Source organism: Aythya fuligula, chromosome 1 (genome assembly GCF_009819795.1).
Source record: "Aythya fuligula isolate bAytFul2 chromosome 1, bAytFul2.pri, whole genome shotgun sequence".
NCBI lineage: Eukaryota > Metazoa > Chordata > Aves > Anseriformes > Anatidae > Aythya > Aythya fuligula.
In genome coordinates this window covers 35,784,274-35,806,578 of record NC_045559.1, presented here as the reverse complement: position 1 = coordinate 35,806,578, position 22,305 = coordinate 35,784,274, and the positions used below count along the sequence as shown (strand labels likewise).

The window sequence follows — 22,305 nt, the reverse complement described above, 5'->3', positions numbered from 1 at the left end:
AAGTGTTTGAAAAATAACACACATTGAAGCAATGAAACAATGCAATTCCTGAGGCAACCTAACTCCTGTTTTTCTGTGTACTGCATATTGTTTTAGTGGGGTTTACAAAAGACTGTAACAGTAATGATGCTATTTAAGTTGTGGCTTGTTTATCTTTTAGATCAAAACCTAGCAAACACTGGTTAGCCAAGAACCACTAATATCTTTCTGAGTAGTGTCATGATTCAGCAACAGATGAACAAAAAAACCCAAACAAACATGGAACAGGTCAGTTGCTAAATGAGGAATACACAGTCATCTTCACAGACATTGAGCACGCTGGCCCTCCACAAAAGCAGGGTATTAGAAACATGCCCAACATGCACCCGTACCTCCTGTTAGTACACTGGTTCATGCAATAAATGTAAAGCCTCTGAAGAGACGGTGTTTGCAGTAAGAAATTACAAATATATTACTTTCTTACTTGTTTCTTGGGGGAGTCTGCTCAGAACCACATACAACTTCATAGTTAAGAGATTCTTTTAAATAACATAAACCAAAATCTTTGGATTTGGGATCTAATGACAAGAAAAAGTCTGAAGTAACAATTTGTGTTGGTGAAATTCAAGAACAGTGACCCTATTGCTACTGTGAATTTAATTTGATGTATGTAGTCAGTGACTGTATGTTTGGGACTAATTGTTGTATCTGATGATGCAAAAATGGAACAAAAAGCAATTTGTATTTCACTAGCTGTAACCCCGCATGTGTGTCAGAATGACACATCCCTATGAGGAAGGACCTGTTCTTTGTGCAGGGACGACTTCATAGGTTAGCTCCCACACTGCCAGATCTGTCATAAGGCTACCTACTTTTTCCTTTTGAAAGACTATGTAGAAATCTCTCCGCTTACAAGTAAGCTCTGTCACCCACATTGCCATGTGGTACAACCCTCTTCAGCATGAGAGAAAACGACAGGGTAGCATTTCTCCAAATTTCCTCTGTTCTTCCCTAATACAGGGCCTTTTTGCTGTGGAATTGTTTTTTTTTTCTCCTTACTTTCTCCCTTGAGCAAGAAACCATTCATGATATTAGTCTCTGGCACCATGTGATGATTTCCTGGAAGTCTTTGCACAACACAGCACCACCAGCATAATAATAATCATAGTTTTTCCACACAGTTGTACTGAGGCTGGTTGAAAGCTCAGTTCAAAGACAGCTAAACTATTTTGGTGCCACTGAGCACAGAATTTGTTTTGCAAAATATTTGCTGCTAACTATGCTGCACAGAAAGAAAAAAAAGGACACATGTAACATTCAAATTCAGTTTGCAGAGCTTGCAGTCAGGAATTCCATTCACTGCATTTCTAAATGTATTGCTACATATTTTTTGAAGCTTGCTTTCCTTTATCTTTGTCAGCTGGTGTCCAAAACCACTAACTGACTGTGATGGGGAGGTGTTTGTTAATGAATAAGGGAATATCCATCATTTAAGACTACAATCACTCCACAGTTATGCCAAGTTCAGTTTTGCCTGCTGTACTCGTAATATCATTTCTTAATGCAAACTTCCCCCTTCAGCTTAGTGAAAGAACTAATTTTGAGCCAGGCGTGAATGAAACCCGAGAGTGAGGCAGAGATGGTTCTCTTTTCACCAGAACTATACCTGATGTCTTGTGTGAGAGTTCCTTCGGCCTCGGCTAGAAGCATTATTAGAAATAAAAGTATGAGAAAGAAGAAGATAGTAAATACAGCAAAGATATAAGATCCGTAATAGTGGTGATCACAATTTCACGCAATATAATAAATTCCTAAAGTCAAAGGAAATCAAAAGCTGGATATCAAACCCAGGATGATAATGCTTCTTCATAGACTTCGAATATTGAATGTAACTAAAATGGCAAGCCAGAAACTGTGCCAAGTTGTGGGGTACACCGCTATATCCCCTATTTTCTATATGATGCTGTTTCCTAATAACACCAGGCTGCCAATCCTATCCCTACTTGATTACCAAAACTGTAGGGAGACTATTGTGAGAAATGAATCCTCCTCTTTCCCTCTGACTTCAGGAAGTATTATATTGATCAACTGGGAAAGAAAAGAGCCCCAGGACAGACTTAAACATAATGATCTGCCTCAGCTCACGTGAGGCCGTGACCATTATAGTAGGAAGTGTTGAGATCAGCCACTCCAGTGGCTGGTACCAGTACCTTGATGAATGACTCCAAATCACCATTAAACAACTTAGCACTATACTGTGATCGGGGTCTGGGCTTCCTGTGTTTCTGGGGCTTAGGGGGAAGATTTGGAGGCCTAAGGGAAGGGAATATGATTACTGAGCAAGTAGAATTAAGTCATACAATAAAATGAAATGTTTGTAAAGTCACGGCAAAACAACAGCGCATTGCAAAGGGAGAAATAAACACATTACTTATCAAGCAGACACTTTCCATCAAATTTAACTGTAACACAATGATTAAAGAGTGAAGAACTCCCCCATTAAAATGCATTACTTATGGATAAATACTGACATTCTTTATGGACTGTTTTACAGTTTTACCATACACATTTATTCCAAACAAGGCACAACTGCAATGGCCATTTCTTGTCACTGTCATGCACGAAATGTGCAGCCAACACTGGAATTGGTGCTGCCAGCTGCGGCAGGACAGGGGGCACTCGAAGCACCTCAAGCAGAAAAGTTACTACCTGCCAGAGCAGCTTCAAATTCAAATTGAAACCACTCAGCACACTCCCAAGATGCTTCAAAACCAAACTCTGCATTTTCAACTTGAGCCAGCAACAGTACACAGCTTTAACCTTCCACATACAACCATCAGCATCTTTACACGGGGAAAGAAACACTTTGCAAATTAGCTAAAAGGAATTAAAAGGATGTTATCAATGTAGAACAAATAAACAAAAGCAGCCTGGCAGAAAAAAAAAAAAAAAAAAAGAAAAGAAACAACACACAAAACTTTGGTCTGCAAAACATTCACCTTGCATGTTAGATGTTACGCATGTGATGACTACGACTGAAAGCGATTACAGGAAATAAATATTTTTCTTATTTTGTGAGTGTTATGGCACTCCCCATGCCAACAGCTTCTCTAGTGCCCCTGCATCAGCAGCCCAATGTTTCTATGGCTTCCTCAGGAATCAGTAAAAAATTACAAGGTTTTGGGGAAACAGTAAGGAGCACTACTTCAAATCATAAAACATGAAGTGGTGGGACTCTGGTCCATTCTTGTACTACCTGCTATTTATTTAAAATTCATCTTTAAGAATACCCTCTTCCCTTCTACATTTTAACTTTGATCTTGAAGAACATTATCATTTGCATGTCTTACAGACTGGAAACTTAACCAAACCCTGGGGTAATGGATAGGTGCTACCCAGAGTGGGGAAACTTGTCCCAAGGATCATATGGGGAGGACCTTCTCCCTCAGAGCTTCTTTTTCTTAAGTGACCGGGTGTGAGAAGACAGGAGTTAACAGGGCTTCCTCCACTTCACCAAGGTAAAATCATTGCCTAGATCCATTGTTTTCTTTCTGCTTACAGAACAATGAATTTAGGATGAGGTGAGCCTAATGAGTCACCTAAGTTGGAGTCAGGGAAGAACATTTTTCTCATTAGGCATAACCTTGCTGACTTCCAGGTACTGCTGGTAGCATCTGGGGTCAGAGTTTAAGCCTCAAAATCAATGTCAGCAATTGGGAAGAATGCTCCGATTTGTCACCACTTTTCAACCGGGGTCACGTAAGGAAGGAAGGTGAGTAAGTCCAGCTGATGGAGCTGAAATGGACAATGAATCAGTGGGAAGAGGAAGAAAGGAGCTCTTAAGTCTGTAGAGATGTTCCCAGGAACATGGGGGCCACACAGAAGAAATTATACAAAACCAAGTGGTCTAGCAAATGCAGAGCCAAAGCTTGATCCAAATTTTTAGCTGGAAGGGCAAAACTTCTGTTCATTTTGTTGTTATAGTTGTTTTGTTTTGCTTTGCTTTGTTTTTAATTCAAGATATGGGGTGGCAGCAAAGTCGTTCCTATCCAGGAAACAAAAAGTAGCAAGAGAAGGCACTGAGCAAGGATGTATTGACTGGAAAGGGCAGGGAAGAAAGAGACCAGGAAGGTTAGTCTGGATGTTCCTGCTGCCAGCAGTATGGGAAAGGTGGTGCCCAGAAGCAGCAATATAGGAAAGTGGCAGCTGCAAACTCACAGTCTGATGCCCTCGGGGTTGCAGCATGCCTGTCTGTGTTTATGTCTGGAAGCAGCCTCACAGGTGTGGCATTACACAACCAAAATGTATGTGCTGCACAAAGCGGGGAGACCTAACACAGTCTCCCTTCTTTTCTGTGAAGGTGTAGACCCATTTAAGTATCAAATGCATGGATACTGAGGGAAACAGGTATTTTCTTCTGAACTGTGCATTCTGCTCAATAAAGATTTTTTTTTTTTCCTAGCACCAAAAATCCACCTGCAATGTCCAAATTCACAAATATTTTCAATGATTTCCCTGCCTCTCCCATCACTGACACTGGCCTAAGCAGCTCACAAGAATGCTGAAATGTTAAAATGCTGAATGTTAAAACACACAGTGCCTGTACACAATTTAAGTAACAACAACAATAATGTTACACATCATTAGGAACTTGCTTTATACTGTGTGATTTCTATTTTATTTTCCATTTGTAGCTCTCTAAACCAAGTTAAATAAAAATGTCTTACCTTGTTGTCATGTATTCAGCCCTGTGACCTAGAAAAGTTGAATAAACAGGAAACAAAAATGTGCATGTTTTAGGTAGATTTTCAGTTGTTTGTAACTAAATTATGCTTGGTAAATTGCTTTTAACCCTGACGCTCACATTACCAGCAAAAGATAGAAAATTATACAACTAATAAGGCAATGCAGTTATCTACCATCTCCACAGCTGCATTTAAAATCCAAACATAATCCATGTTATGGAACAACTTCTAAGAACCCTGCGCACTATAAAGGATCATTTGATACTGTAAATAATTTGAAGCAAAACTCCAAACAATGCCTATTGGTTTTTCGAATGTATTTTCTTTGGCTAAATCAGTACAGAGGTAGAGCTGTGCCAGTATTAGATTACATTTCCCCTGGTGCCTTGTGCCTAAACCTGTTCAGTGCAGAAAATACAAAGCTCTGGTGGGTTGCTGCTCAAAGACTCCTTTTCATTTGTGTAACTGCAGGAAAAAAATACAACACTATCACTGGGAAATTATGCAACACAGACATAAGAGTGACAACTGCATAGAACTGTGCAGAAGCAAATACTGTACTCCAGAAAGGTTCATGGATAACATTTGCAGAACAACAGACCAGTCAGTCAGGCATGTGCCCCATGGAAATGCATGATAATGAGAAGCAAAATAATCAAACAGTAGGATGGTCCTGGTATGGTAAGTTCCCACCAGTCTTGTTTTCCCAAAGGGAGATCGCACCCTGTAAATTTACTAGAATTCTTTGAATGTGTCAGTAAAATACTGGGTAAAGGAGAATCAGTGGAATTAACTTCTTCAGAAATGCAAGGTCCTCTGATAAATGTCTTCACAAGAGGCTAACACGTAACTAAACAGCTATGAATTGAATAGCAAAATATTATCACTGATCAAAAATAAGTGAAGAAAAGGAAAACTGAATGGAATTAAATGGTCTATTTTCATCATGACAAAAGTGTAATGGTCATTTACTCAAGCCTTCCCGTCCGAACCACTTATGTAATACATTTACTGAAGTCTTAGGGATATCACAGCAGCTAAGGAGGTAGAAAATTGTGCAAATAGCTAAAATACTTTTTTATTGAGTCATGAAAAAAACTGTGAATCCCTTCAGATTTGTTTACCAATGTCAGGGAAGAAGACACACAATGGCAAATTGAAGTCAGTATTGACAGGTTCAAATAACAGATATTAGGGAAGGAAGAATTAAATACCTATGCAGCTAGTAGAACTACAGATAACTATGCTGACTCTGAAAATCACTCTGAGCATCACTTGGACTAGCTCTACGATCCCTGTTGAATTTGAAAGTGACACCAAAAAAAAAAACCCAAACTTTTAATACAGCAAAAAGAACAAAACTCAGTGATATGCAAAAGTAATATTATCTGGCAATCTCCTGGTGCACATGAAATACTGCACAGTACTGAATGCCCTCCTCTGAAAATATATTAAGCTCTTGGAAAAAAAAATTAATCTCTGGCATTGATAAGATGTGCAAAGTTTGTTGGCACCTATTTTAAAGAGGTGAAAAAGAGCGATGATGAGTATGTTAAATAATTAGTGACATGGAAAGGGAAAATCAGGAACTTCTCCCTGCTCATATAATCAAGGGAAATTCACTGAGACTAAGAATTCCAATAATAAGTGCTAGTTAAACAAGAGATGTTACAAATCCCAAGTCTGGAGGTTTTAAACACATCTCTGATATTTAATAAATGAGGGTAAAAACTATCTGGGACATAGAGTCAATTTCTTTTACAACTGCTTATTCTCTTTTTGCATTTCTCTTTGCTTGGTTCAATAGATGTGCCTTGGGTCTGAATTAACATGGATGTAAGTGTGCTTCCTATGTATAGTATCAATTTTGTTTGAGTATTCCTCATTTACTGTTCCAAATTTGCACATGCATACTCAGCACAGAGCATTTTATCTATCTTCCTTATGCAGATCATGAAAATGCATCTGCAGTGTCCATGAAGAGCAATGGTGTAGTAGCTAGATGATCAGCGGGAACAAAATCCAAATGCTGTCAGTGCTGTGGACACCACGTGTTTTTGAATAAAAGCAAGAGAGAGTGTGCCAAAGAAAATTACTGTTTAGACCATCCTCTCCCTCTCCTCTTTTATTCTTCTTCTCTTCTCTTTCTCCCCTCTCCTCCATCTCCCCCCATTTGTCAGCTGTCTTGCTGAGATGAAAGTTTCCAGAAGAGGCAGTTTGAGTGGAGGAGGGGAGCAGTTAGTTCACTTCCTAAAAAGAAATATTTTCTATACTAGCTAATACTACTAATATTTGTAATTTTACTACCCTTTCAATTCTCTATCCTTTCAATTATCCCTATTCAAGGCATGCACAGATCCCAGGTCTTCCTTCCCAGGCATGTGTGTTGTCATGCAAGACATACCTCAATAAAGTGGGGTACCCAAAATTTTTAACTCTACAGGAATGGTGGCTTTTGCTCCAAATATTGGCTTTGAGTGTGCATGTATACATTTGCGATACTATTTCTATGGCATGGTGATAGAATAACAACTATGTGCAAAAACAGTGTGGGCAACAGAAATAAACGACTTGGGGTTACAGCTGCTTGGGTCAAAGGGAATGCTTCAAACAGAACAGCCAGAGCATGCCCGAGCACAGCAGAACTGCCCAGAGTCTGACAGCAATTTATCACTTAAGACATCCCGCTGAGCAGTTTTTCTTTGGATTTCCTTTGATATAGCTCTTCCCTTACTTCTTTCCCACATGCATTACGCAAAGGATTCTACTGCCTTTTATTCTTCTCCCTTCAGTAAATGATCGTGTGTTTTACTGGGCTTCCAAATTAAAAATATTTATTTTTCCAAATACATTTTTGTGAGCATTTGGAGGAAAAAATTCCTCATTTTTGACCAACATAGCCGCATGTTTTTTTGTGGGAATAAACTTCTCAGCACTTGGAACCAAATCCTACTAAATGAAAACTTCTATGAGAAAGAATATAATATAATTAGCTGTCTGAAAACAGTTACTACCTTCTACAGCCCAGCCCTGCAAGAAAACACTGCTTATTTCATGCTTAGTTACTCCCTGGACAAGGGCTTTGTTTGGGTCTCAGCCACAGAAATGTTAATAGCTCTTTAGGCACCTTCACAACTGGATTTTTGGATCTGGTGTTTTATATTAAAAGCAAGAAAATTGTCTGATTAACAACACATTTTTTTGGCAGTAAAAAGAAAATAAATTGACATATCCTGTTACTCTTCAGAGAAAAAGTTTCCTTTCTCGTGTCTGAACTTTGAATTACAGTCTTTAACCTTCAGGAGAGGATTTTTATTCTTTGTGGTGTAATACACTTCCTCTCAAGTCTGTAGCACTCTGTGTGGCATGTGGTATGATTTTCCTTTTCCCTTTGGTCCATAAGGAAGTGCCTGCTGGGAGGGCTGCTAAGAGGTGGGCTAGAACTATGCATAGTGCCTGATTCATTGCTGTCCCAATTCATTTTTACTTCCTTTTAATTATGGGAATCTGCTCATTTGGTTTGCATTTTAAGATGTATTTTTTAAAAATTATGGAGTGTGTTCAGGACAATGGATAATTCTCTGTCATCATAATTTGTAAAGATTCAAATAATTGTACATGCAATAATGATAATCAGCAGGTATAGAGCTACGCATTTAGTTTTCATTCATTCCAATTCACAATGAGAAAATACTTTGTAGAATCTCACATTAAGTAAGTCTGTAAGAGTCTCAGTACTGGAAGTAGGTGAAGAACAACAGTGAGGTCAGGATTTAACCTATTACCTTTCATAAATGCTTCACTGAGCTGTAACACTGCAAGAAGGACTTTCATGTCCATGTTTCAGAAATGTTGCACTAGTGGGTCCATTTTAAGATATGTATCCTGGATAATTTTGCATGCTTGAAAAATATCACTTTCCCTTAACTCTTAAAAAAAAACAAGTCATCAGGAATCCTGGGGAAGTAGTGCATTTATCACAGCTCTCAAATCACCCTGCATTGATCGTGTTAGCTCTCCTTTCAGACATGAGGTTTTTCATTCAATAGTTCCATCTCCAAATATAGTCACTTGTCTAAACATATGCACAGTGGAAATAAGTATCTGTTGAAGAAATAGATTTGATTTAGGGTGTGCAGTCTTACCACTTCATCAAAAGTATGACTGGTTAAAAATCAAATCTATGCTGAGTGGACAATTGAGCTTTAAGCTCTGTCACTTCCTCCAGCATACATCCTGAATTTCAGTGTATACTTTGGGATCACTTTTAGGTTTGTTGTGTGATATTTACCTTCTCCAAGTGTCCTCTGCAGCAAGTCATGCTTTGCTTGAAGCTTTGTGATGAGATTACTACCTTCCAAATATTCTCTGAATTTCTGTAGAGATGAAGATCAATCTATTATTATGTATGTGACTTAAATCCCAGGAATTTCTGCACAATGTTTACTTCAGGTGTTTGATCTGTTATCACATGAATGAGGAAGCAACCAACATACCATGAAATAGAATTGCTCGGTTTCCTGCTGGTTAGCTCTTCTTTTTGCAATGCTAGGCTTACTCAGATATGTCTCAGAGACTGTGGACTTCACAGACTCTGTTGAGCGACTGTGCTGGAAACATTCTGACACGTCGTAGTCTTCAATGGTGACCATATCTTGTATTGTCTGCAAAGTAGCCTCTGTTGTTTTCTTAACCTGGTATTAAAAAGCACAACTTAACAAATGGAAAGATAAATACGTACCAGAACAGCCTAGAATGGAAGCTCTTTACTTAAACGAATGGTCTGGCATACTTGCCCAAACGGTGTTGTGTGAACATGAAAAATTAAATGTACTAAACCAGATATCTATGTAACACAAAAATAACATCATTAGGCTTCACATCTAGTTCTCTGCTTTACCATGGTACAATCCATAAATGTTGATGTACTCTTGTGTTGACTGTATGTGAGAGAAATGTGATGTGATTTGATTATGGTCCCTAATTTGGGGCAACGGGAAATAGAGATGACAGGCTGTGCTGAAGGGTTAACTCTTCAGCATATGCCTGAATCTGCTAGTTTCAACTTGTATATTAAAGCATCTGGCTAGCAGAGCATATTCTTCCATGTTAAAAATCCATGGCACTGCACTGTGGTATGAAGGGCAATGATGTCTGGACACAGCTGGAGGAGAGGGCTGGAGAAAGAATATTTTACACCAGTCTCACAGCACTTCCTATGGAGCACAGCCATGATGGAAACCCAGGGATGAATGCCTTGGAACAGAGGATGCAGTGTTTCCACTAGCACTGGAATAAAAGTAACTGGCAAGACTGACAAGGATGTAATTTACCTCCCAGTTCTGCTTTTCTAGACTTTTTAGTAGAGTCAACTGACTCATGCACACTTCTACACATACTTCCAGTGCAGGAAAATAACCTTCTTATGCCTGCCAACATGATTTCTCCCTCTATATCCTTACACTCACTGGTGAAAAATACCTCTCTTGTTCCTTTTGTCTTTGCTACCTTGAGACACTTTCTGAATTCAAGTGTTGTTTTTTTTTTAAAGACTACCATACAAATCTAACAGGCATTACTATTTTGTTCTAGGCATTCAAGACATGACACAGAATGAGAAAAACTCAAATCCCAAAAGCTTATCAAAAAAGCACACACGAACACAAAAACATCCCTGTACTTTAATTGAAGATACCCATTTAAACTGAGGGCCTTTAACACTGTCTTAAATTGGATAAAAGTCCAATTTATAGCCACGATGGGGCCTCTCTCTACTGCTGGAGCAGAAGAAAGAGAACAGCATTGTATTTCTGTAGTTTACAAAAAATGCATTTTGCTAGGTGAGCTATTCCCACGGCAGGCATTCAGTACTCCTGTTTATAAATAGCTGCAGCTGAAAGCATAACAGATTTTGACTCAGCTACCACAAAAGACAGTCCAAATTCCTCTGACCTTCAGAAGTAGTAATTTGGGGACTGGACAGAGCGTGGTCACAGAAAACAGTAACTGTGCTCAGTGGCTTTCTGCCACAGAACTATATGCTATAACATGCCAAAAAAATACATGCCCTGCAAGTTTTCACTGAAGCACTCGCAAAATATAGAACTTAGTACTATAACCACATGGAAAGGTAAAAGATGAAGTTTCCAAACATCTATAAAGCAGACAAGGATCTACATGCGCTTAAAAGAAGCCAAAGAAAATTCTGACAAGTGAAGCATTCATACACATATCAGTATCTCTAGGTAGTTAAACATACAACATCTGAACCAGCTGAACAAGTAGGACTTCAGAAACATAGACCTTTGAGACACTTGATATTAATTCCTGAATTGTACTTCTTTTAACATCTCTGGAACTGCCTCCAAATTCAACCTATTTGACCATTTTGTAACAGGCATGAAAAGTGGTAGTTTTATAGATGATGCATATTTAATCTCCTAAGAAAAGACTAAGTGCAAATTCTGTGGTTTTCCATGTTTATCACATCCACAAAGCTGGCTACCAAAGGAGCCTCTACATAACACTTTGCCAATGATCTTCCAAATTAAGTTCTACATCAGGCTAAATGGGTCTCAGGAAGTAGTGTGAAGTGATGGGCATATGAACATGGGAAAAAAATCAGCCTGTTTCAACTCTTTCAACTCTTTTCAGCTCAGCGGTTCTCTAAAATTGAACAGCTATAGAAGAATCGAGTTATTTCGATAATTCAAAAGAGCACTAGCATTTGAGTGTCTGGAAGCAAACATTTGGTTAAAAGAAAAAAAAAGAAGAAAAAAGCACCCTCTAAAATACAAGAGATCCTTTAAAAATCAAAACTACTGGATGAAATATGTGGGTAAATAAATAAAATGGTTAGGAAAAAAACATCAGGAGTTTTTTTCTCTATTGGAAGTTATTTACACAGTAAATTTATTTTCGTATTTTCATATAATTATTCACGATTGATAAATAAAAGTGTGAAAACAGACTAAAATAATTTTGGAGACAGATGTATAGAAGCATATGAATATACATATGTTTTAGCTGAAACTGAATTACCTCAAACCTCTCCTGAAAAGGACAATGAACAATACATATGCAGTCAACACATGTTGCTGTTTCGTTCTGGTTTGTTAGTATACTTGGCTCAGGCAAACAGCCATGCTTACTGCAAGCCAAATCCTGCATTCTTTTACATCCCCTGAAATGTCTCCAACAACAACAACAACAACAAAAAAAAAAAAGAAAAAAAAAGAGGTATATAAGAAGCTTTTTCTATCATGGTTCTAACTTAGCATATTTGCCAGTATTTGTTTTTAAAATTAGGACAGCTCATATAGATTGGAGCCATTTTAGTGTTGTTTACATGCTTCTGACAAGGTAGAGAACAATGCATCTTCCTGAAAATAGTGTCTGATGCATAGGCCATGCATACACAGACCTTACCTCCTCATTTTCAATTTTGAGAGTGGCCAGCCGTGACTGTAGCTGCTGATACCTAAGCATAAGCTCTGCTTGCACAGGTTGCTGGGCAGTGACTTGACAAACCTAATAAAGAATCAGAAAGAGCTGTGAGATACAAAGAAGAAAAAAATTCAAGTCTTTGGTTGCTCTCCTTAACATGAGGTGAATTCCTATCAATGCCACTAAAATGCAATAAAGCAGACAATAAAATGTAATCATCTACATTTAAAGCATTTATATGCTATGAGGTGTGGAAGTACACACCCCATTTTAGGACTACAGAGCACAGCCCTGTTTGTATGGCTGCTTTGTGTCGCTTCTCTGTCATACAGCAATGCAAACCCTGGAGTTCCCTTCCTGTGAAGATGTACACAGGTGATTCTGCATTCTGCTTTGCTACTGGCCTTTGGAATGCAAGAACAGGGCACAGCTGGGAAACCCCGTACTCTTGAAATCTCCAGATGATAAAATGGAGAACAAAGGGAAAGGGCTGCATTTCAGTGGGCACGGCTTGGAGATCTCCAGCTGCTCTCAAATAACAATCACAAGTTCTGTTACAGGAGAGAGAGGTAGTGAAAACATAGAATCATAGAATCATAGAATATCCTGAGTTGGAAGGGACCCTTAAGGATCATCAAGTCCAACTCTTGACACCGCACAGGTCTACCCAAAAGTTCAGACCATGTGCCTAAGTTCACAGTCCAATCTCTTCTTAAATTCAGACAGGCTCGGTGCAGTGACCACTTCCCTGGGGAGCCTGTTCCAGTGTGCAACCAATAAAGTCATAACTTACCTTGGTGCTGGACTGAGCACAGGCTCACCAGCAAATCTTCTGGATATGTCATAATGTGTGATACAGAATATAATAACACACAACACCTTTTATTTGGGAACTCTGAAGAAGCTCAGAACAGTGCTGCAAGTTTTGCAAAAGGTTATTGCTGATCTACTTGATTTTGGGTAGCAATAGCAGCTGTTACCATTCTGTGTCTTTGTCAAAGGGGATAAAATTTCTATCCTGGTGTATAGGAAGAGAAATAACCACTGTGGGGATATTTGTCACTATACAGACCTCATCACCCATATGAGACTGGAACTCAAATTTCATTGGCGGACAAAAAGCAGTGGGGTACATTTCCATGAATCTCTGCTTGTCACTTCGTGGCTCCAAGCTGTCAACTGCATTTTCAATGATGTCTAGTCCCTCATGCCTGGAAGTTTCAAGGTTATACTCTGCAGAAAGATATGTTCTTAGGGCTCTGTTCAGACTTGCGTGGTATCCAAGATCACAACACTAATAACAGAAAAAAGGGAGAAGAAAACCAGTTAAAAGGCAAGAACACCATTCCAATACACAAAACCATAAATTATCACTAAAATTTTATGTCCAGAAATTTTTCTGTCTTCAAAGTATTCTACAAAATATCTTGTACATCAAAACATGGTATTAGGGTCAAGACAGTAAGCATTTAGTATCCTAATTTTATTGCAAAAATTAAAGGACAGTTTTGGAAAAGAGATCAAGTGTACAAGTACAGCAATACATGTATGTTTGGATTTGTTTATCTAATACAGATGTGCAATGACTGTATTTACATACAAAAGTTCTGGGACTCCAGCAAGAAGTGGGCTGGACTTTTACAATACTGTAAAGTATTATTGACATGTAAAGTATTATTGTCATGTAAGCCTCAGATAATCTATTTAAATATATCTTGATATACCTATGCATCTAAGTCAATGCTAGCACCTAACTGAAAATGAATCAGTTCTTGCTAACCATGTATGTGCCATGACAGAAAAACAAAAACAAAAACAAAACCACAACTGCTTCCCCCATTAGTGACTTAAAGCCCACCCAGCTCCAACCCCCTACCATGGCAGGGACACCTCCCACCACACCAGGTTGCCCAAAGCCCCATCCAGCCTGGCCTTGAGCACCTCCAGGGATGGGGCATCCACAGCTGCTCTGGGCAGCCTGTGCCAGGGCCTCACAACCCTCACAGTAAAGAATTTCTTCCAAATATCTAATTTAAATCTCCCCTCTTTTAGTTTGAAGTCGTTACTCTAGCTAACACACTCCCTGACAGAGTCCCTCCCCAGCTCTCCTGCAGGCCCCCGTTAGGTACAGGAAGGCCGCTGTAAGGTCTCCTTGGAGCCTTCTCTTCTCCAGGCTGAACAACCCCAGCTCCCTCAGCCTGTCTCCGCAGGAGAGGTGCTCCAACCCTCTGATCACCTCTGTGGCCCTCCCTTGGACTTGTTCTAATACTTCCATGTCCTCTGGTGCTGAGTGCTCCAGGGCTGAACACAGCACACCGGGTGAAATCATCGCCATCGATGCAGTGCCAACAGTTTCACATCCTTTCCCCTGACAGTACAAGCGTACTTACTGTAAACACCTTATTTCCCATGCTCAGACAGAGCCAGCAATACACATCATTACTAAATGCAGAGTCATAATTTATCTCTTTTATTTCTAGGGATGAGAATAACCCTGGAATATAATTGAAACCTAATTGGTAAAATGTAAATTGTGTTTGTTCCTGAATTTTAAACACCCTACATTTGCATTATTCATTACCAGTTAATATTTTAACGGAATGGCTGAATATATTTTTAAAGCGTTGCAGCAGAAGTGTATCAAGTGATTGTTTTCTTAATCCCCTCTTCCCCCCATTTAATAGTATCTTAATAGCAGAGATACTATTAGAGATAATAGTATCTTTAGCTTGTGCTCGGTGAGCTTCCAGGTAATGGCAGGAGCACTGCAAACCTCTCTGGCACCCCCATACTGGAGCATCAGTCTGCTAACAGCTGCGTACAAAGAAGTGTTCTTTATTTGAAAAAGTGTGCTTAGGCTTGACTCGGTCCAGGGTCAAACTGACCAGAAATCTGTTGGCAAGCATTCTGCAGCAGAGGAAAGTAGCCAAAATTTCTCATCTCATAGGGTGTCTGTTGGAAATTGCTGCAGTTTTAGGAGAGATTTGTCCCTGGCAGAGGACAATGTATGTCTAGGGCAGTCAGGGAGCACACCGCCTCTGCCTGCCTCCATCCCTCCTGGATGCCCAGCCACAACTTAAAATCCTTCCCTGCAGAACTCAAGAGCCAAGTGATGCATTTGGGTAAAGAAGCAGTTTGAATTCAGTTGTCTGTATACCATGTTTATACACATCCCTCCTGCACAGCTATTACAAACCCTTACAACTCATTAGGAATCATGTTCCCTTCCCTTTCCTCCTTATTTAATAAAAGAGAAAAAGACAGAGAGACAGAAAGACAGACACATGCACAAGGGTAGGAAAGAGAGTTTTCAACCTATTTACCATACTTAAATCTGTGTGTTCAAGAGAAACAAACCACTACCTAAAAACTAGCTCTTGAACTATTTAAAGAAAAAGGAAAAAAGCTGTCATGTTCATTCAAACACACATGGCTTAGCCTCTTTCTTTTGCATTTATACAATGGAAGTGTGTTTCATGTACCGTAACAGCCACTCAATTTTTATATTAAAGCCCATCCATATTTCAAAGATACCCAGTCCCAAAAATATTGTTTCTAAAAGGAAAAATCTCACGGTGTTTTTCTCTTGTTCTGCGTCAAATCAGATCTCATATTTAATTCACTATTGTGGATGAAAAAGACAGACTAAAAGTGATGATAAGAAAGTGGTTCAGGGAAGCTGTTTTATTTCGTGTGCATTAGTTTGAGAGAGACCTCAAGGAAGACTAAATTGAGAGGAAATAAGAAATGGAGGGCAATGCTTCATTTAGCATGGCCAACTATCCATGTGTTATAAAACTACAGGCATTTAGAGCCTGTATTTTGGAGGATTAATAGAAATCACACTGAATTACTACTATAGATGTAGGGGGGGTAGATACAGCTGTTTTACAAGTTGGAGTATAACACTGCAGCCTTGCAGCTTGATGCAAGACCTTCACTGTTTAACCCCTAATCTACTCAGTAACTACCATCTGATCAGGAATGAAAGCCTCGGTTATTATCTGCAGGTGATAACAGCTGTACAGGGTAACAAATACTGTTTCCCAGCCAAGAAAAAGGATTCCTCCAGTGAAGCAGAATATCCTGCCAGACTAAGGCTTTATTTTTTTCTTTATATTTTTTTTCAGTGTTAATGCCAGCAGAGCAAACAGGAACAAAATCCAGAACCTGAACGAATGCCTTGTGAGTGGAATTTAAAATGCCTGGATTTAGAATTTTACTTCAAAAAAATACGTAAAAGTAGAATTTGTATAAGTAGTACTATATTTTTAAAACCAAAATGAAAAATTATAAGACATTGCAACTCTTACTTCTGCCAGGCTGGCAGAAAACTGAGAGACAAAGATATTCTTAACCTGGAAACAGCTCTGCCACCATACCAACTCACAGCTATTCAGAGAGGAGAGCATTATTTTCATCTGTTAGCACTAGTGATGGTTTAGAGATGCCTACAATGGAGACAACACTTGGTGCATTTGCTCATTATTAACACTAATAATGTAAAGTACTGCTACTAAACTGCTGCTGCCCAACCCTGGAAGAAAACAAACAAACAAACAAACAACAAACCACACACCACTTTTGAGGTATTACAAAAAGGTAGATATGTATGCACTTACACATACATGCATGCATACATGATTCTCATGAAAAAAAAAAAAAAAGTAGACCTAAAAGACTTGTAAAGCTCAAATGAGCAACCACACTTAGCCAAAAGAAATATGAATCCTTGAGATTCGCTCATCAGGACACTAAGGTGACAGCCTGGAGTCAGTAAGACCTGCTATCAATCTATGGGCTAGAGAGATGAGATGTCAGTTGGTGCAGTAAGACACGAAGATGAGGAATGAGAGAATGAAGTCACAGACTATGAGTTTTATTGCATTTCAGGATTTGTAAAGACTTTTGGTTGGCTAAAGTAGAGGGAGATGAGTGATGCATTTGGGATATGTGTGAAAAATTAATTTTGTAATTTGCATTTTATTCTTATTTGGAATTTAATCTGAAGCAGTCTCAAGAGCATTTACTTTCTTTATTGCACCCCAGAGTATATTTAGGCTTGAACAAAACAAACTGCAGTGCTTAGCACAGAGCTGCAACCAAACAACCAAGCTGATCTTCATTTCATTTCAGGAACAATAATAAAATTCTAATGCCAATAGAGACAGAAATTCATAAAAATGCCTTAACCTCTAAATAAGTCATGTTCTAATCATCCCTGGTACACAAACATCAACATTCAAATCAAAGGGATCTGACTGTACACATCATATTTATGAGAACTTATAATAAAGACTGTGAGCTGCATACGCTCTAGCCTAATTTTAAACTTGCTTCTGTGAATGATTAACAAAGAACCTTTACTGAATAAATTAAGTTTGTAACAGCTTAATGCTCTCTAACTTCCTAACCATCCAAAGCATGTAGACTGCAATTAGATATTTGGAAACTCCACTTTAAGGAAGATCAACACATAAACATTGTATTTATGCCAGTAGCAGAACTACAGTGAAATTAGTTTTGATCACTATTTCCTAGCACTTACGTTCAGATCACAAGAATGCATGCTAACTCTGATAGAAGTTCCTTACCTTCCTCTTATACTCAGATAAAACTCACAAACACAAATACATGGAACTCTTTAAATAAATGAGTCATAATTTGTGCCACATGGACAGATGCTGGTACTAATAGTCTGCTTAGCAGGGGTGTGTATGCTACTATTCCTCAGAAATCCACAATCTTAAAAAAAAATCTATGTATCAGACAAAGCTTATTTAATTTAGCTAAAAAGCACTCTGCTACTTCCTACATGATACACATAAGGAGAAAAACTAATCCTGTCCTTCACTTGAAAAAGATCCTACTACATATTCAAAAGAGAAGAAATATTCATCAGAAAAATCAAATTTCTCTAGAACAATATGGTGAGAGCAGAAATACACTGTACGTATCAAATCCTGCTTATCCCCCCACTTCTCTGCAAATGTTGGTCCCAGCCTTCAGCTCACGAAATGCATTAAAGCATCTAGCTAAGACTCCAGTAATATTTTATCTTGCTTTTATCACAAGGGCTTAAGATGAACACCACATCATCATTTTAAGTCAGAAGCCCTGAGCTTTGTTAATGAAATGAACGAGTTGAACAGTTCAGACTGAGTTCATCTAAGGAACTGCAACTTAGGATTTTCCATATGAACCTCACAAATCAAGTTGCAGTGGAAAAAAATCTTTAATATATAAGTAAATCCCACAACCATCCCCAATTTTGTTACAAACAGTTCACTGTGCTCCTCCATATATTTATCCCATTTTCATCAGACATATTTATCAGTAATGTAGGAAAACATTCACTTTCATTTACAATCAACATCAACAGCTCAGGGAGATCTAAATCCCCTCCATGTTAACTGAAATTCAGACACAAAGGAGAAGTAATCTCCTTCTGCAAAGAGAGAGAGAGTTCAGGGAAGCACAGAAAGAAAAGCAGTCAAATAAGGACAAAGTAGAGGGGGTAAAGAGTGAAATAACCACCCCTGCTCTGAAAACTCAAAATCGTCCCATTACATTAGTAGATTTACAGAATGAGGTAGTCTGGATTGTTGTAACATATGGTCAGTGGGAAGTATGTCTCACATTCTGATGATATAACCCGAAAATCTTGCCAAGACTCTTGCATTTACAGAAAGTGTTTCCTCTGTCAAGTAGTAAACACTCCGTCTAGATAGCAGTGCTTTCACAGAATATTCTGATTAAATACAAATGTCTGCAAGACACTTCCTTTAAAGAAGCTCAGTCAGATTGAGTTGGCTCTGAAGCAAATTCTGGTCACACGTTTATAGCCAACTCTTACAGAACAGTGATGAAAAGGACATTTAAATTTTCCATTTAAATTCTTTAGAGAAGTGTAATTTCTAAAGCCATTTCACCAAAATAATGTTATTCATGGCTTGGAAAAAGCCACTCAAAGTAGGTATTGTTTTCCAGCATTAAGAAATATTGCAAAATGTAAATTTCTGTTAAAGAGTAGAGCTGCTAGAAAGCTCTAGACTTCATGGTTGTGTAAGTATCTCTTCAAACACGAACTCCAAAGAGTGTTATCTTTGTATATATGTACAGAGAGCTTCAGCTCGCTTCTCCTCACAATTCTTTGTGAAGCTCCAGGGCTGTGGTTTCTACAGCATTCACTGCTATGGCAAACTCTGTGAACATCGGTAAGAACCAGAAGCATTTTCCACTCTGAAAAAGTTTTGACACAGTAGGAACATACCCTGGAGACATTTCCTGGGAAATGTGAGCTCTAAAAGAGAAGGCAGGAGAGAAGACTAAATCAGCATCTTTCCAGCCTCTGAAGGGGTACAGGTCCCACAGGAGTCTGTACTGGGCCCAGTACTGTTTACTCTCTTTATTAATGACATAGACAGTGGGGTCAAGTGCACCCTCAGCAAGTTTGCAGATGACATCAAGCTAAGTAGGGCAGTTGATACAAGACAGGGAAAGGATGCCGTCCAGAAGGACTTGGACATAATCAAAAAGTGATCCCAGATAAACCTCATGAAGCTCAAGAAGTCTAAGGTGCTGCAACTGGGTTGGGGCAATCCCAAACATCACTACAGACTGGATGATGAATGGATGGAGAGTAGCCATGAGGAGAAAGACTTGGGGATATTGGTGGATGAAAAATTGGATGTGAGCTGGCAGCATGCACTTGCATTTAAGATGTTTATGTTCTAAGAAATATATGTAGTCAATAAATAGTTTAATAGCACAAAATGGAATATTCTACTTTTTATGTTATTCCTGTCATATTTGCTTTTGCCACATAGGGAAGAAAGGTACCATTCTAACTTTAAAAGACAGGGTTCAGCATCTTATTTGCACTTTATTTTGTGAAATAAAGCTGAAACGAGTATCTGCTAATTATTCCACACAAATTATGAATGATGAATGTATTGTCATATGGGCAACCCATATGACTAATGTATTCCCTTTGAAAATGAAAAACATTATACGTATTATTTGTGAACAAAATAAAGATAAAAATAAATGTGCAAATACTTACGTCAATTAAATCTGAAAGGTCATGAATATAATACTTGAAAACAGAAGCATTGGTTGCTTCAAGGGTGAGCAGGTATTCATTACGGGCCTTAATAGATTTCAGCTTGTTTTCAGAATATTTTGCTTGACGCTAGGAAAGAGATTGCATATGAATGTATTTGAATCACTTAATTGATGATATGTAGCAAAAATGGAAACAATTCAAGCAAACATTCCCATTAACAAGAAAGAACCTTAACTGGCAGCCTATTATTCATATAAAAATGTAATACAAAGTGATAACTTAGTATTTCGTTCCAAATATAACAAACCTTGTAGTAAGAATTATAAAGTATTCCCTTCTCTGATCTGCAATTAAATCAAGTTGTCTATAACCCACTGCTAGTTTATTATGTGTACCTTGTTTAATTTTATTTCCCAGCTGGACTTCTCTGTCTAATATCATGCTAAAGAATGTCAGAAATGCATTGAAATTACTTCATATGAAGCAAAATAAAAGGACTATTTACTTTTTCCTTCATTTTTTCAATCTTTTTCACAGAGCTCCGTCTCTGGTGCCTTTCTTCTAGTCGAATATGAAAAACAGGGTCTCCCGACCTCCCAATCTGTTTTTCTTCTTGCTTCTCTGCCTCCTTCAGTTTGCTTTCTGCACTGATGCTCTCTGCATGATACATGTGGTATGTTTTCATGACCTGCAAAAGACAGAATCAAAAAGGAATTAGGAGAAAATGAAAACAAAAAGGTACATACAGAAAAAGAATGGGGTCATTGAATAAAATGTTCTCTTATAAAGATGGAATTTGGATAAGTTTCCTTGCCAACACAGGCTGAGGACTTCCAGTTGCATTTTTATTTTCTGATTTATTCAACACTATCCCATTATAGCTTATATAGAGCTTATAGGCTTTATTAATGACTGACGTTCAGTGAGGCCTTTGGATGATGCTAGAATTGTCACTATTCACTTTAAATAAATGGGTGTTTATATATCTAAAATTCTAAAAGTTCAGAGTGCTTTACCAAGCACTGTGAATAAAGAGGAAGATGATGGAGAACCAGCCATCATGTAAGGGTATGAGACTGTCTCTCATTCTGCCTCACTTCTGCCCAGAAGACCTCGTATCTCAGAAACATTTGGTAAGTGATTGGGCAGCAGGCTATCAAATATTTAAGCCAACAGTTGTGCAGAAAATATTTTCTAGGATTTTTTTTTTTTCATTGCTCTGACAGGAAAGAACCAAATCCTTGTTATTAAACTTCAGGACTCTGTATGAAAGCCTGAAATGATGAGCAATAAAACTAAATCAATATCAGGGCCATATCTCTCTTACTTCCTCAGTACTAAGGTAATGGCTCTGCTGGGGGCACCGAATGTTTGAAAACAGGCGGATATGCTTCGCTGTGAGGACAGGGGAAGGAAGCAGGGACAACAGGAAGCTTCAGTCTGGGGACAGGTCCCTGGTCAGCCGAATCGCTGTCAAAGGCCTGGAGAGAAGCTGCGTCTAACCACGCAGCCAGCAGATCAGCCGTGATGTAGAACTGGCCAGCTCTCCAAACATGAGCTGGAGAAGGAGCAGTCTGATAGAGGAGACAGGAAGACTTCTCCTCCTTCCCCCATAACACCACGATTGTTCCTGCACACACACTTGCTGTGTGGCCAGGAGAGCATGGACCCCCGGACTGCAAACACAGCGGGCTTCATGCAAGGAACAAGGTGGGGAGGCAACCTCAGGCATCCTCAGGCCTCCTCTCCTCTTCACAGGGTGCTGGAGCACTCTCTCCAGCAGATGTCATCTTTGAGCCCAGACTACCCAAGCCACATTCATTTCCAAAGGATACAGCCAGGGAGGAGTCAAAGGGTCCCCCATTCCTCCTTCAGCCGGGCTTGGTGTGGCCTGCTGAAGGGAGAGCCTCGTCTGGGGAACTGCCCAACGCTGCAGTGCTGATGCTACTGATACAACTGGAATAGGTTTGGTACTAAAAATTAAACAGGTGACTTTTCACCAGCTTTTCGTAGTAAGGTAAAAAATGTCAGAGATGTGCATCAAAAGCTGTGGTCTTATTTTTAAAA

The 22,305-nt window shown here is 38.9% G+C and overlaps 1 protein-coding gene across 2 annotated transcripts in view; it reads right to left on the bottom strand.

Moving 5' to 3' along the window:
• The window catches only part of SRGAP1 (SLIT-ROBO Rho GTPase activating protein 1), a 147,413-nt gene that overhangs the window by 29,590 nt on the left and 95,518 nt on the right, over positions 1-22,305 (bottom strand). The window contains exons 5-12 of one of the 2 annotated variants that reach the window (XM_032208281.1): positions 20,744-20,926; positions 20,236-20,364; positions 13,243-13,464; positions 12,153-12,254; positions 9,221-9,418; positions 9,016-9,100; positions 4,707-4,734; positions 2,190-2,292 (exon numbers count right to left, since the gene is read on the bottom strand). In XM_032208281.1, the coding sequence (XP_032064172.1) occupies positions 2,190-2,292; positions 4,707-4,734; positions 9,016-9,100; positions 9,221-9,418; positions 12,153-12,254; positions 13,243-13,464; positions 20,236-20,364; positions 20,744-20,926 (1,050 nt within the window). Of the gene's footprint in view, positions 1-1,645; positions 1,680-2,189; positions 2,293-4,706; positions 4,735-9,015; positions 9,101-9,220; positions 9,419-12,152; positions 12,255-13,242; positions 13,465-20,235; positions 20,365-20,743; positions 20,927-22,305 lie in introns of both variants that reach the window. The other variant, XM_032208280.1, reaches the window with a different exon arrangement.